Source organism: Xyrauchen texanus, chromosome 48 (assembly GCF_025860055.1).
Source record: "Xyrauchen texanus isolate HMW12.3.18 chromosome 48, RBS_HiC_50CHRs, whole genome shotgun sequence".
Taxonomy (NCBI): domain Eukaryota; kingdom Metazoa; phylum Chordata; class Actinopteri; order Cypriniformes; family Catostomidae; genus Xyrauchen; species Xyrauchen texanus.
Genome location: NC_068323.1, coordinates 8,328,534 through 8,342,244, shown reverse-complemented (window position 1 = coordinate 8,342,244; position 13,711 = coordinate 8,328,534). Strand labels below are relative to the sequence as shown.

The following is a 13,711-nucleotide window of genomic DNA, read 5'->3' as shown; positions in this document are numbered from 1 at the left end:
GTGACCTATTACCATATCTATGACCAGAACTTTGTTTTCAAAAAGTCAAGGAAAAAATTACATCTAATACACATAACAACCAAAGTTGACAAAGTGATTTTGCATTCCAATAACCTTGTCCCAATATTGAAAATACAATTCTGTCTGTTCCACACAGTTAAAAGGGAAAGGAACACTAAACCATGGTGCCTCCAAAGACTTGGACAACAATGTTCTTTGGAGCTCAGGTATTTTCTCAAGACTATCAAGATTGCAATATGTCTCTTCCTCACCTTCCTGTACCTCAACAATCTGTTTTTGCCCCTAATCCTACCCCTTTGCCATGAACTACGGCCACTGCAAGCTCAAGGAGATTCCCCAACATTTCAAACTTGTACATACAGCATAATGGCATTGAAGCAATAACTGTGAAGCCTTTTGCTAATGCCACATCCCTGAGGGAGATCAACCTCAGCTACAACAAGCTGCAATCATCTAAAGTGAAAAGACATATTCAATACTCTCAAAGAACTTATTCAGCTTATTCTGCAGAATAATATTGAAAAAGACCCAATGCCTAAGCTGAAAACTCTTCAAAGACCTCATTTGTTCTTCAATAAATGTTCAAAATTATAAACTGATGCTACACTTAAAACTTACAGGGCTGGATCTGTGTAGCAACAGACTAACAGATGCAGGCATTAAAGGAAAGAAATCTGGCACGAGGAGCCTCATGAAAATCAACATGTGCAGCAAAAAGCTTATGCCCACGCCAGCTGATCTTCCGGAATGAAGCCTGCAGATAACAGTGGAAAACAACTCAACCTTCTCAAAACCTGAGAGCTACTTTAAGAAGACTCCAAATCTCTTGTCCTTTTGCATGTCATACAATAAACTTGAAACAGTTCCATACAATGGGTTTAACCTGTCAAAACCGATGAGGCTCCATTTGGTCCATAACAATGTTTCGAAACTGTTTTTCGTTCCTAGGACCCTGGAATATCTGTACCTCAAACACAACGACTTTAAGGGTAGGTTCATACCTGGATCAATCAATACAGCTGTTCACTTGTAGTTCTAAGATTAAAAATTCAGAGCGATGGGTTCCTTCTTGTAAAAAATACATTGGGTTTTGCTGAATCAATGCGTTTACCCTGTTGGGGTAGGGCTGGGTAAAAATATCGATTTTTCAGATAAATTGCAATCTTCATTTGAACAATCCCGATATCGATTCTTAAAATACCAATATTGATCTTTTACTTTAAAGTTGAGTTAACTTTTGGCTATGTTCATTACTATATCTGCAAAATAAATAGCAATTGAACTGCATAGTTTGGGCCTTGTTTTTAATTATCCTAATATTTGGTAATGTACCAAGTTAGAAGGTTTTCTGTTTAATTTACCACATAAGCTGAGAATTGTTTCACAATGTTAGCAAAATGGACATTATAACTTAAACATCCTCAAATAAATCAAAACCCATCCTATAAGAATTAGGGCCGTCAATCGATTAAAATATTTAATCAAATTTATTACATGACATGCCAATTAGGCTTGGAATCTATGCCTTTTTCACACATCGATAATCAGAAACATTTTCCAGATGATTATCGATCTTTATCAACATTTTTTTGAGATTTTAATAGGGCTAATCGTTGCACGATAGTTTTTGTCTCTTCATACATATTTCTCCACACAACTTTGGTAAAGTGTGAGGGGCAGGGTAACTTAAAGGGGGTCACACACTGGACGTGTCATGCAGACAACATAGTACATAATATAATTCAATTTATTTTCAGTTAAGGTATGCACACCGCCACTCGCCGTCTGTCTGCGGCACCCAGCAACAACTCTGGAAGCTACTCCGCAACTCTGCAGTGCCACGGAGCACAACTCCATTAAATTCCACCCAAATCATTATCAAATGGTTTGATAGCTTGAATGAAACCTATTCAAGGCTACATGCAGAAAAATTGCATAATAAACGTCACCATTTCTAATCGTTCAGTGTGCGCAGTTAAGCCCTGATCATACCGCAAATGACATTGTCGCTTGGTGTCGCTAGACTCTGCGATCTGTTTTGCTTGTGGGCGTTTCTACTTCTGTCGATTTAATGTTATTGGTGGACTGCACACCTGGCCATAGTAGTTTTAGAAATTCCAATTACATATTATACTGCTGGTAAAACTAAGGTATCATTAATTCCTAATTTGACATGGAATCAGTTCTATTGCTTCTAAAAATGAACATTTTGCACGAGAGTGTTTCGAAAAACATAACCTGCAGCAGTGCTCAATGCAAACATATCATGAACAAGATGAAAGATCAATCAATGTATGAATCGAACTCACTCGGAATACCGACACGGATTTCCAAGCATCTCTTTATTAGCCTATATCCATGCATGTGGTTACAGATAAATTATATAGAGGAGTGAAATCGCTCACAGAAACTTTTAAATTCTCCGTATTGCCAGCACTCACTCGAGTATCTCAAACTCCCTGCCTGAAGATGGATGATGTGAGACCCTCTGTTTTCACTCTCATTGGTAGTCGCTCGTGAATGTCGCTCATCATTTGCATAAAGTAAAAACTCTCAATTTTCTCGTCACTAGCCACAGCGATCTCTGTCGCCTACGGTCATTACAGCTCATGCCGACAGATGTCGCTCTACTCTTATTGAAAATTACTGGGATTGTGTCGCTTTGCTACGTGATGCCACCGGCGGTGTGAATGGGGCTTTACACCAATTTCAGACACTAACCTGCAAATTCATCAATGTCACTTTGTTCATTCTTGAAGAAGTACAAAAACATCAAACTTTTGTATGTATGGTGACTAGATTCACAACTTTGAACTGCCACCTGCACAGCATCGACGAAGTGATACCTGTGCCTTGTTCTACCCGCAATGACACGGCGCTTCCCATCCGGGGTGTGACTGGCTTCATTTCCTTATTGAAACTGATTCGAGAGCTTGGGGAAGGGGTGAATATGACAGTTATGTTTCTCAACATTTATAATCCAAAAGCTCACTTTGTTGTCTGCATTAAAAAAGTATGTACGTACATTTTTAACAACTTGCTACATCTTGTATACAATTACAATGAACTAATTTGCATAAGCCCTGACAGGAGAACAAGAAAAAACTATGTGTAGAGGTGTTACCTCTAAATATTTTGAATCCTCCAATTCAAGTCATGTGGTCCAAAACCCCCCTGGAGAAATGCACTACAGAGGATCAGCAGAGTGAAAGCATTTCTTAGTATTTGGCAGCTTTCCTAGTATAGTAAAGTTTTACAGGATGGTATAATTGCTAACACACCTGTAATGCTATTCATTCTCTGTGGCCTTATTACCATCTCATGCATGTTTATTTCAGGGGGCCAAGGGACCTTTCGTCTTGTCTTAAGGTGCAATAAGTGGAGTGAAACAGTCACATGTTTCCTATTAAACATGTTTTCCCTCTACCTTAATCTTCATGAGTATGTTTTATAGAGGAGTTCTGTTTCTGTTTACAATCCATTTTTTTCTTCTTCATGTTTTTAGTGAAACATGTCAAGACAAACCTATAAACCATACAGAACAGTTACTGGAATACAAACTATTGAGACTACATGAAAATGATAAAATCACCAGTGAACAAAAATGGAATCTTTTTGAAACAAATTTTAGAATTTTGAAAGACCTCATCCATTCTAAAAACTCAGCTATAATTCTAAAGACCTCATCCATTCTAAAAACGCAGCTATACTTTTATCTTTCCATTGTCATATAGTTTTTTCAGCGTCTCTGAGAAATTTAAAGGAGAAGTGTGTAAATTGAGCACCTCTAGCAACACCGAACAGAACTGCAAAAATAACGTTTTTAAACAGGTTTCACAAACACCCCCTCCATCTCCTATTGGCCGAAAACAAATAGTCCCGCCTCAGACATTGGTTGAGCAATTGCTGTGTCGGGCTGGTCGGAATGCTTTAGATCAGAATTTACATTTTCACAGGAGAAAGTATTTTAACAGAAAAATTTTTTAATGATAAACAAGAAAGAGATAAACAATGCCCCATTTCCTTCTATGTTAATATACATACAATTCTTAGATAAAGCTCAAACGCACAGGAGAAGTGACAGTCCTTTTCGCTGGCTTCTGTTTTTCAATATCTTTTAGTAAGCATTTTTTCCCCCTGCAAACCACAAACATGGCCAACCACTACAGGCGACAGAGTGGTCTGATCAGCCCAGATGGGAATGCAAAGGGTTAAGGTATGTTCCATAAACCCCCACTTAAGGATCTCCTCTGGCAGCCTGCGGTGGGGCTTAAAATCCTGATTTGACAGATCACATTTTACTTACAGGCACCAAGAAAATAGCCAACCAGCGCCTGCACTGCACTTCTAGTCTTTAACACGGCAGAAACCATCACAGTCTCTTCAGATACAATGGGGACCAAGCTGCGAATGCTTATTTCAGCAGTTATATTGGTATCATGGGTGCTCTCAGCATCTGGTGCACACTATCACTCTCGCAGTTATCACAGGCAGAAGGATGTAGGACTTACTGAAGAAATCAATGCAATAGCAAAGAGGAATAAGGTAAACTTCATGTTTATGTCTTCTGCAATATCGGAGATAACAGAATCTCTAGAGGTGTTTTTGTGTGTATTGCTTGTCCTGGTTCTACAATTTATTTATTACAGTTTTCAAAAAGTAAATTTTCTTTCCACATAAGGAATGCTTATATTATTATCAAACAATATATAATGAATTATACTTATAAATATAAACATGAAATAATATTAGTACTATTACAAAAACAATGTATGCATATAATTTGTCGACAAATGGTTGAATATTCAGCATTGAGATACAGCACTGCTAACTGATTTTCAATCTAATTTAAATTATTAGCATCTAATATTACCGTACTAATATCTAAATATTCACCATCCTAAAATGTTTTAGTTTAAGATTAAATAAAATTACAGCACACGTTTACAGGTTTTCATGTCTACATCTGCTTGGAATCAGATTACTTGCATACAGATTACTTCTGCTGGTTTTGAAACCAGACAGATTTGTTCAAGTAAACACTATAAATTAATAGTCCATTCGAATCAGAAATGGATCCAACAGCAGTCCGGCGCTGAAACTCTCAGCGAACGATTCTAGATGAGTTCCCTCAGGCTCAAATTCTCCCACCCACAGCTTCACGCTAATTTGTGGGGTCAGCCGCTGACACTGTGATTTAACAGATGCCTGGAGACACACAAGTCCGGACAGATCCAGGCATACCGTCTGAACAAGCTGAAACTTCTTTGTGACCAGGATGATAAGATTAGCTCAAGGGCTGGGAAGTGTGTGTGTGTGTGTGTATATATATATGTATACTGGTATATGAACCAGTATAGACAATGCCAATATCTAGAGAGCAGGGTGGTGGTCAATGGCCAATAAAACACTAATATGAATAATAAAATGTAAAGATGGTTGTGGCAGGGCGGAGGGCGGGGCCGGGTCGTGATCCTACACACCCAGTCCCGTATTAGGCTAATCAAGCCTTCGAGATGGATAAAGGTCGACTGCAGAGGATCGTGTGGGAGTGAGAGATCGTTTACGGACATGTCCGTCAAGTGCGTTTGTCTTTTCTGTTTCAGTTTATTATTAAAATATTATTTAAGTTGAAGAGCCGGTTCTCGACGACTCCTTTCCATTGATCTCTTTACAAACACACACATGACGGACATGTCCGTAAACGATCTCTCTCTCCCGCACAATCCTCTGCAGTCGACCTTTATCCCTCTTGAAAGCTTGATTAGCCTAATAACGGGACCGGGTGCGTAGGATCACGACCCGGCCCCGCCCTCCACCCTGCCACAATGGTATTATTAATCAGAGATAATACAAATACGTTTTCGGAATAAGACTGCACTCAAAATTTCACAAAACGTTTACTCCAAATTTTGTAAAAACAATATTTGAAAACAATAAATGTGCAATATTCACCATTTATTGAAAAGAACTGACACTAGGCGAAATTACAACTTACTATACCTCGGCCACCGCTATCAGCCCACACTGATGAATTCAAATTAGCCAAATATCAGTCAATTAATCTGCCGATCTTCTTGACTTTGGGTTTCGTTAATGGTTCTTATCGTGCGTTCTTCCACCCATACAGAAGCAACACTGTGCTGAAATACACTGACAGTATTTTCTGCTACCGCTCTGCGGCAATAAAAAAGTGCTATTGAATCAACAGAGCGAAACATTTAGTGACCAGTGTAGTCTGATTCCCAAATCCAGAACAAAATTACATTTAATACTATGGTATCTTAATATTGAATAAAGAATCATTACATTTACACATTTCTTCCCTGCCTTTTGATTTAGTTGGATGACTATTAATGAATGATTATTGGATTAATTATTCAATGAACTTTAATAAGGGAATACAGGCTCTCTCATGAGGGCAAGAGATGAAAGGAAAGTGGAGAAAGAGCGCAAGAGTGTAGATAGTTTCTACACTCTACAGGTGCTACTATTGTTAATGCCATTTACTCGAGAGACATTTAATAAATATGTTTGAATTTACACCACATCTTGTAACTTGCGTTATTACTGAGAAGCTGCTGCCATAAACGTTAGTAAGGACAATTTCACAGCTCGCGAGGTTTTCCCTTTACCTTGTCTCGTGTGAAATGCCACCTTAACAGTAAGGTAAACAAACTTTTCATATTCACCATACCTCTCCCACTGCGTCGTTCTTAACTGCTGAAATCACATTCGTTGTTGTTGTCTTACAACAATATGCCGGTATTCCCCACACTCCGAGTCGCCATGACAGTGCTGCTGAAGTCTTAAAGGAGCCACGCGTCTTTTGCAACATGAGCGATCAGTTTATGCGATCGGCCAAATTACCGATCACCAATCGAGTCATAGAACGTGAATATCGGCCAATACCAATCAATCGGAGCATCCCAAATTAAGAGCAATTACAGGGAGGTTGTTGATTTGACAATATGTTGTCAAAGATGCACATTATTAGAGGGAATTCACTAAACAGTTGCACCACTTTTGTGCAATTTTAGCACAAAAAAATTACCACCCACAATTTAAAGCAGGCACAATCAGCGTTGACATTGCGCTACGTCTTGAGTATTTTAAGTCAATGTCATTCCTTTCCGCGCAAACACGCCTACTTTCCATGTAAATTAGTCTTTTAAAGATTGTGCTTCATTCACAAAAATTGTCTTCCGCAATATACATTTTGCTATTCCCGCCGGATGAAAGCAGGTGGTAAAATAAATGTTATTTAAAAGAGATGTTTAAGTAAATTTTCTATCATATCAGCAGTCGTTCCTCATAGAATGATTAAATAATGGAGAAGAGCTTTATATCCTGGCACATTTTGCATGATGCGTGGTGTAGTCAAGCACACTTTCGGCATGTTAAAGAGATGATTCAGGTGTCTGGATCACAGTAGTCAATGATGATGTTCAGTCCTGCTAAAGTGTGTCAGATTAAGCCCAAAGTATCCTTTGATTTTGATGCAAACGCTCAGCCTGTCAAGATATACTTGATTTGACGGTGCATGTAAACAGGCGTTTGCCGCATGCTCGCTATGACTGTTGTTTTTACCTTCGTCTCCTGTTATTTACCGCCGATTACTTTGTGAAAGCAATGGCTCAAATGTGAGTATTGCCACCTTGTGGATCCACTAATTTGTGCAATAGTTCCAGGCGCATGTGCAATCTGCGCATTCAAAGACGCGCGGTTACAAAAATCGGGTAGCGCACTTTCAGTGCTCGAGTCCTCTGCTGATGACGAGATTTGCATCACTCGTCCTGTACACCAAATATACTATGGGTTTAACCATGGTCTGCTGCATCCTCCGCTATCTAGCATTCAGAATCGGCCAACAAGATCATAACGGCGCATGCAAATTGCATTCAGGAGCGATTTTGAGGCCGCTTGTGCGCCGTTGCCTGATCTGCATAATCCCTTTAGTGAATCGGGCACAAAAACAGCACATAGAGCAAATGGAAATAACTTGTGTTTTTACCGGGTGCAATTTCCCCAATGAGTTCTGTTGTAATTAGCAGTACTTAATAAAAATGAACTTAAAAGTCTGTGTAAACAAAAATTGCAATTTTTCCAAATACTTCTTCCTTGAAAATACTAAAATAATTGATAATGGAACTGTTCAGGAACTGGAATCGTTAAGAGGAATCACAACCGGTCACTGATGTGAATTGATGACGTTTACTCAGAATATGACACTCAAGTCAAGCAACCAATGTGACTATTTTCCAGAGAGATGTGGACTACGACTTCAACAATGCCATTCTGCTTGCCGATACCCCAGATGACACCGGCTCACTCCAGCCTGCGGGGGACACTTCAGGTAAAGAACTACTGATGCCTGGACAATTGTTTTAAGGTTTCCTGTTTTTAATTAAGACTTGTGCATCTTCCAGACCTTCCAACGTGTCTACTGTGTGTGTGTCTGACCGGATCGGTCTACTGTGAGGAGGTCGACCCAGATATGACATCAGTGCCTGCTCTGCCCAAGGAGACAAATTACCTCTATGCTCGGTACAACAAGATAAAGAAGATAACAGCAAAAGATTTTGGAGATGTTGGTGAGTTCATCGTGACTTGACATGCTCTGGCCTTCTCATTGACTGCAAGACAATAATGCAACAATTTCTGGACAGGATAAGAGATTACCCTCAAGGAAAGCAGGAGACAAAGAGATACAAAAACAGACAAGCCTCCATTTCAACTGAAAGGTTTCCAAATGTCAGGGACATGACATATAATTGCAACGTGATCGTAGGGCTGGGCGGTCTTTCCGATTAATTCGAATATGTGTTTTGACACAAAACTCTTCCAAACGCTATAGTTAGATACATTGTAAATCATACTATGATGATTCAGATAGATCGCTAATTATTGCTTTGCTCTGTGCCGTCTCAAGTGTACTGCATCTATAGCCAACATTTGGCAAGCGATCATTCTGACAAACTCATTTTGATAGTTGATTTGCAATGTAAATTACTTCATATTGCTGCGCTGCTCAGCGTGAACCGCTAGGGGGCGCATCTCTATATGCAAGGGTTTATGAATATACACACAAATTGTTTGATATACAATGAGTACTTTCTAGATAAAAGATCTTGGATTTCTCTACCCAGGTTGCCTTGCATTGTAATAAAGAACATACAATTAGAATCATGTTGGAGTACATCTAAAAGCTGAAAAAAATCGAATCGTGATTCTTCCATAAGTTTGATAAAAACCGAGAAAAAAGTCTTTTTTTCTCCATATCACCCAGACACACGTGATCGCAAAGGATTGCAACTTATTCCCTTGTGTAAAGACATTGATTATACTCCTGCACCACAATGTTTAAAAAAGTATGTATGTGTTGAGAAAAACTGTAGCATGTGGTTAACTACTCTGCCTGCAGCTGTGCATCAGGAGTACAAAAGGTTAGCAAGAGGGAGCAGTCGGTGTTTAGAACACTTTGTGACCTCATACATAGATGTCGTCTTTCAAAACATGATAACATCTGCCCATAAACAATTACTACTGGCGTGGCTAACCAGGCCTAGGCAGCCCTCCTTTGCCAATGTTTATACTCAATTCGATCTGTTACACACTTATGGTGTGGGGGGGAAATAAACAATATTTCCAAGTATTGCAATATTTAATCTTATGATACTTTATCGATATTCTCACACCAAGAATTAATATTTTTAGTAAAATTAGATAAATATTTTGGGGAAAAGATATTCAGAGTAAGTAAAGACAGCGAAACATACAGTAGCATTAAGGCTAGGGCATACTTCGTTTTTCAGTGTGCCATTCGATCTCGCCCATATGGACGCGTTTCACGCATGCACACTATGACTGCTTTGTGTTCTTTTCGTCCAATCAAAAACAGGCACATGTTCTGAGGACACGTACAGATGCATACTATGCTGAGGACGAAATTTGTGTTTCGCACACTGTGCTTAGGGTCATCGCCAACATATTCTCAACTATTTCAATCCTAAGTCCAATGCAGATGAAAGAGAAATAAGATAAATTGTAGAAGTGTGTACAGTCATTTCAGACCCTAATTAGCATGACAATGAAAGATGTCTGGAATACAATGCATAACATTTCAGCTCTATTTATCCATTGAATGCTCACCTGTCCATTTACGTTTATCTACCTTAGTGACTTTGAAAAGAATCGACTTCACTGGAAACATCATTTCTGATATTGAGGACGGTGCCTTTGCTAAGCTCACCATGCTAGAGGAGCTCTCGCTAGCTGAAAATCAGCTGGTCAAGTTGCCAATGCTGCCGGGAAAATTAATATCCTTCAATGCCAATCACAACAAACTGAAGACCAAAGGCATCAAGGCGAATGCTTTCAAGGTAAAGTGCCATGAATTACATAATGTATGACTTCATTTTACACCACCTGCTGGGCACCTGTTTGAAAACACTACCAGTTTTCTAGATGTAAAGAGGTGAGTGTCCCAACTAGACATGATGCAACATAGTGACAATCAATCTCTTCAATGTTTTATTTTTTTCCAAACGAGCTACAACCATGACAGGACATTTTGTCTGTCACTTGGTGTCTGCAGTTTCACGCTGAGTGGAAATGTCGAATTGTGCCTGAAAAATACCCAAGTGAATTGTGGCTTGAGAAAGACAACAACGTGAAAACAGCCTTGTGTTTTCTCATTTGATCCTCCACACTCAGAATCCTGACCAAGAACTCCTTTCCTTACAGAAATTGAACAGACTGATGAATCTGTATCTTGCTCACAATGAATTGGAGGCCGTTCCTTTCATTCCAGAGAGTGTCCGCATGCTTCATCTTCAGGTAAGACTCTTGAAAGTGCTTTAAATGCTTCCTGTAAGTTCTTCAGACAGAAGAAATTAAGGTTGAAGTGACTTAGTTGCATTCTCCCATTTGAAAATGGATCCATACCAAGACTTACTAAAGCAGATTAGTAAACATCTTGAAAGAGCTCTAGAACCTTCTGTTTCTTCATTTATAGAATAATAACATTTCGACGGTGAGTGTGGACACCTTCTGCAAAAGCAACGACACCTACTACATTCGCCCCAACATGAACGAGATCCGTATGGATGGAAACCCAGTCATCCTCGCAAAGTATCCCAGCTGTTTCACGTGCCTACAGTCTCTGCCAATTGGGCGATACCAGTAAAAAAAGAATCAAAGATGGGATTGCAATGCGAAATCCCTGGATATTCAATGATGATAACTAAAACCGGGGTGGGAAAGCAATTCAGTCACCTGGTGCCTGTGCAGAATTGATTGTACAACAGGGTATGCCATGTGATATTGTTCTATATATAAATATATATGATTATGTAACAGCTGCCCCTGATATTGACTTAATAGAAGAAACTGAACCGCAAGTCAAGAAAGATTAGAAAGAAATTCCCATTGTAAATAACCCCTAGAGGCTGTGGCATAGTGAAATCTGAGTTCATGAAAAGTTGCAGTCAAGCTTCTAGTATTCCTCAAAACTCTGTGAAATTCTGTCACTTGTACTGTTTAAATGTCTTACTTAGCCTGCTAAGTCAATAAGAAGGTGGCTGAGTCAATAAGAAGGTGAGGAACCCATTCCAGAAAGGATACCTGACATCTGGTATTCCATGACTTACCTTATCTGATTTGTTTGAATATTATTTATATACTACATTTGTAATTATTACCAATGTGTCAAACATGAATAGACTGTACAGTAAAACATTGTATGACAATCAACATGCTATGTTCTCTTTAGTTGTTTTTTAAATACACTTTATAAAAAAACACTTGTCAAGTTTGCCTTTATCTTTTATAACAGCTTTGTTAGACCACAGTTAAAACAAAAATGATGTGGATAACTCTTAAAAAAAAAAAGAAGACTGAAATATCTGCAAATTGCAAACCAATTAAAGCAGAAGATTGTGCATGCAGAACGTTCTGGAAAAAGTAGGGTAATATTGTTCCATTTCATTGGCCAAATTGGCAGCCATTACTGCACAATGATCCAAAGAAATAATGGAATGTTTTCCATACTGCCTCGGACTTCATTCCCAAACTTTCCCTGCCATCAAGTCATGGAATTTGTTCCCAATATGACATTCAGCAATCTCTCATCCTTATGAAAGTCTTGTGAAATACAGATGTTAAGGAACACAGAATAAATAATAATACAACACAAGAAGATAAATAATAGTGGGGAACTTCTTATTCATGGTAGAATCTAACATATTTCTCATAAAATATCGAAACGTTGATTATTGAGAGGCACATTTTTGATCTCTATATGTATTTGAGGCATCAATATATTAACATGAGCCAACATTTAAATTAGAAGCCTAGTTTGTGTGCTTTCCAATTCACTGTCAGTTGGTTAGGTAGTAATGTAGTCTGGCGTAATAACTTTGGGAGACCACAAAAGGGTGACATAACATTTACTGATGCCAGTCGCACATCGGACAAGAAGCGATGTGTCATGTGTAGGATAAGATGCACATATCACACACAGAACGCATCGATGTGGTGTAGGTGGCTGTCCAAAGTTGTAAATCTAGTCACCGTACACAGAAAATTTCCGAAGGTTCTTATACTTCTTCGAGAATAAACAAAGTTGCATTGATGAATTTGTAGGTTAGTGTTTGAAAATGGTGTAACTGCAGTTAGAAATGGTGACATTTATAATGCAATTTCTCTGTATGAAGCCTTGAATAGGTTTCATTCAAGATGTCAAACCACAAAAAGACTGAAACAGTAACTGAAAATACATTGTGTAGACTATATGAACATACATATACACATTCTCATATGAACGTTCCCCCCTAATTCATTCCCTTACTAAAGCGGAGAATTTCTTGTACCAAAAAAAAACAAAAGTGAAAAGAAACAAACATAAAAGGGGGGTCTGTGTAGCTCAGTGGTAAAGATGCTGGCTACCACCCCTGGAGTTCGCTAGTTCGAATCCCAGGGCGTGCTGAGTGACTCCAGCCAGGTCTCCTAAGCAACCAAATTGGCCCGGTTGCTAGGGAGAGTAACCGCCTTTTGGTCACATTAATGTGGTTAGTTCTCAGTGGGGCACGTGCTGAGTTGGGCATGGATGGCCGCGGTAGATGGCGTAAAGCCTCCACAAGCGCTGTGTCTCCGCGGTAATGCGCTCAACAAGCCACGTGATAAAATGCGCAGATTAACGGTCTAAGACGTGGAGGCAACTGGGATTCGTCCTCCGACACCTGGATTGAGGTGAGTCACTACGCCACCACGAGGACTTAAAAGCATCCTAGTTGCTAGGGAGGGTAGTCAAATATGTTAACCTCCTCATTGTCGATATAATGTGGTTCGTTCACGGTGGGGCACATGGTGAGTTGGGCGTGGATGCCACGGTGGATGGCGATGACATTTTTTATTTATTAATTATTTATTTTGATAGTTTTAACAGTGGTATTTGTAACAAGACCATAAAAATGACCATATGGAAGCATGGATCTTCTTCACTATCATGGTTAGATGTAACATGATTTCTATAAAACAAACTAAGGCATTTTAGTAATTATAAACAGTACACCTACTCTAAACACATGTAGAAAATTGTAAATACAAAATATAAATATTTATAAGTTGTTACAAAAATGTAATATATTCCCTCACTCCCCTAACATAGCCTAAAACAAATGATCATATT

General features: G+C 39.0%; 2 protein-coding genes across 5 annotated transcripts in view; one reads left to right on the top strand and one right to left on the bottom strand.

The window, feature by feature from the left end:
• Positions 1–13,711, bottom strand: part of cenpp (centromere protein P) — a 73,513-nt gene that overhangs the window by 37,233 nt on the left and 22,569 nt on the right. The window lies entirely within an intron of this gene.
• ogna (osteoglycin, paralog a) lies at positions 742–11,825 on the top strand. Of its 2 annotated transcripts, none has more exons than XM_052121588.1 (7): positions 742–1,010; positions 4,330–4,566; positions 8,287–8,377; positions 8,451–8,615; positions 10,201–10,403; positions 10,768–10,860; positions 11,039–11,825. In XM_052121588.1, the coding sequence occupies exons 2-7, from the start codon at positions 4,414–4,416 to the stop codon at positions 11,207–11,209; spliced, it is 876 nt and encodes a 291-aa protein (XP_051977548.1). In that variant the 5' UTR covers positions 742–1,010; positions 4,330–4,413; the 3' UTR covers positions 11,210–11,825. The 2 variants fall into 2 exon arrangements, with proteins under 2 accessions (XP_051977548.1, XP_051977549.1); XM_052121589.1 differs by lacking the exon at positions 742–1,010 and adding an exon at positions 4,054–4,237.

What these genes read in the sequence shown, in the direction of transcription:
- ogna (XM_052121588.1), top strand. Translation starts at nt 4,414, where the DNA reads ATGGGGACCAAGCTGCGAATGCTTATTTCAGCAGTTATATTGGTATCA. An exon ending in CAATAGCAAAGAGGAATAAG is followed by an intron (nt 4,567 to 8,286) that starts GTAAACTTCATG and finishes ACTATTTTCCAG; the next exon opens with AGAGATGTGGACTACGACTT. An exon ending in GCCTGCGGGGGACACTTCAG is followed by an intron (nt 8,378 to 8,450) that starts GTAAAGAACTAC and finishes TGCATCTTCCAG; the next exon opens with ACCTTCCAACGTGTCTACTG.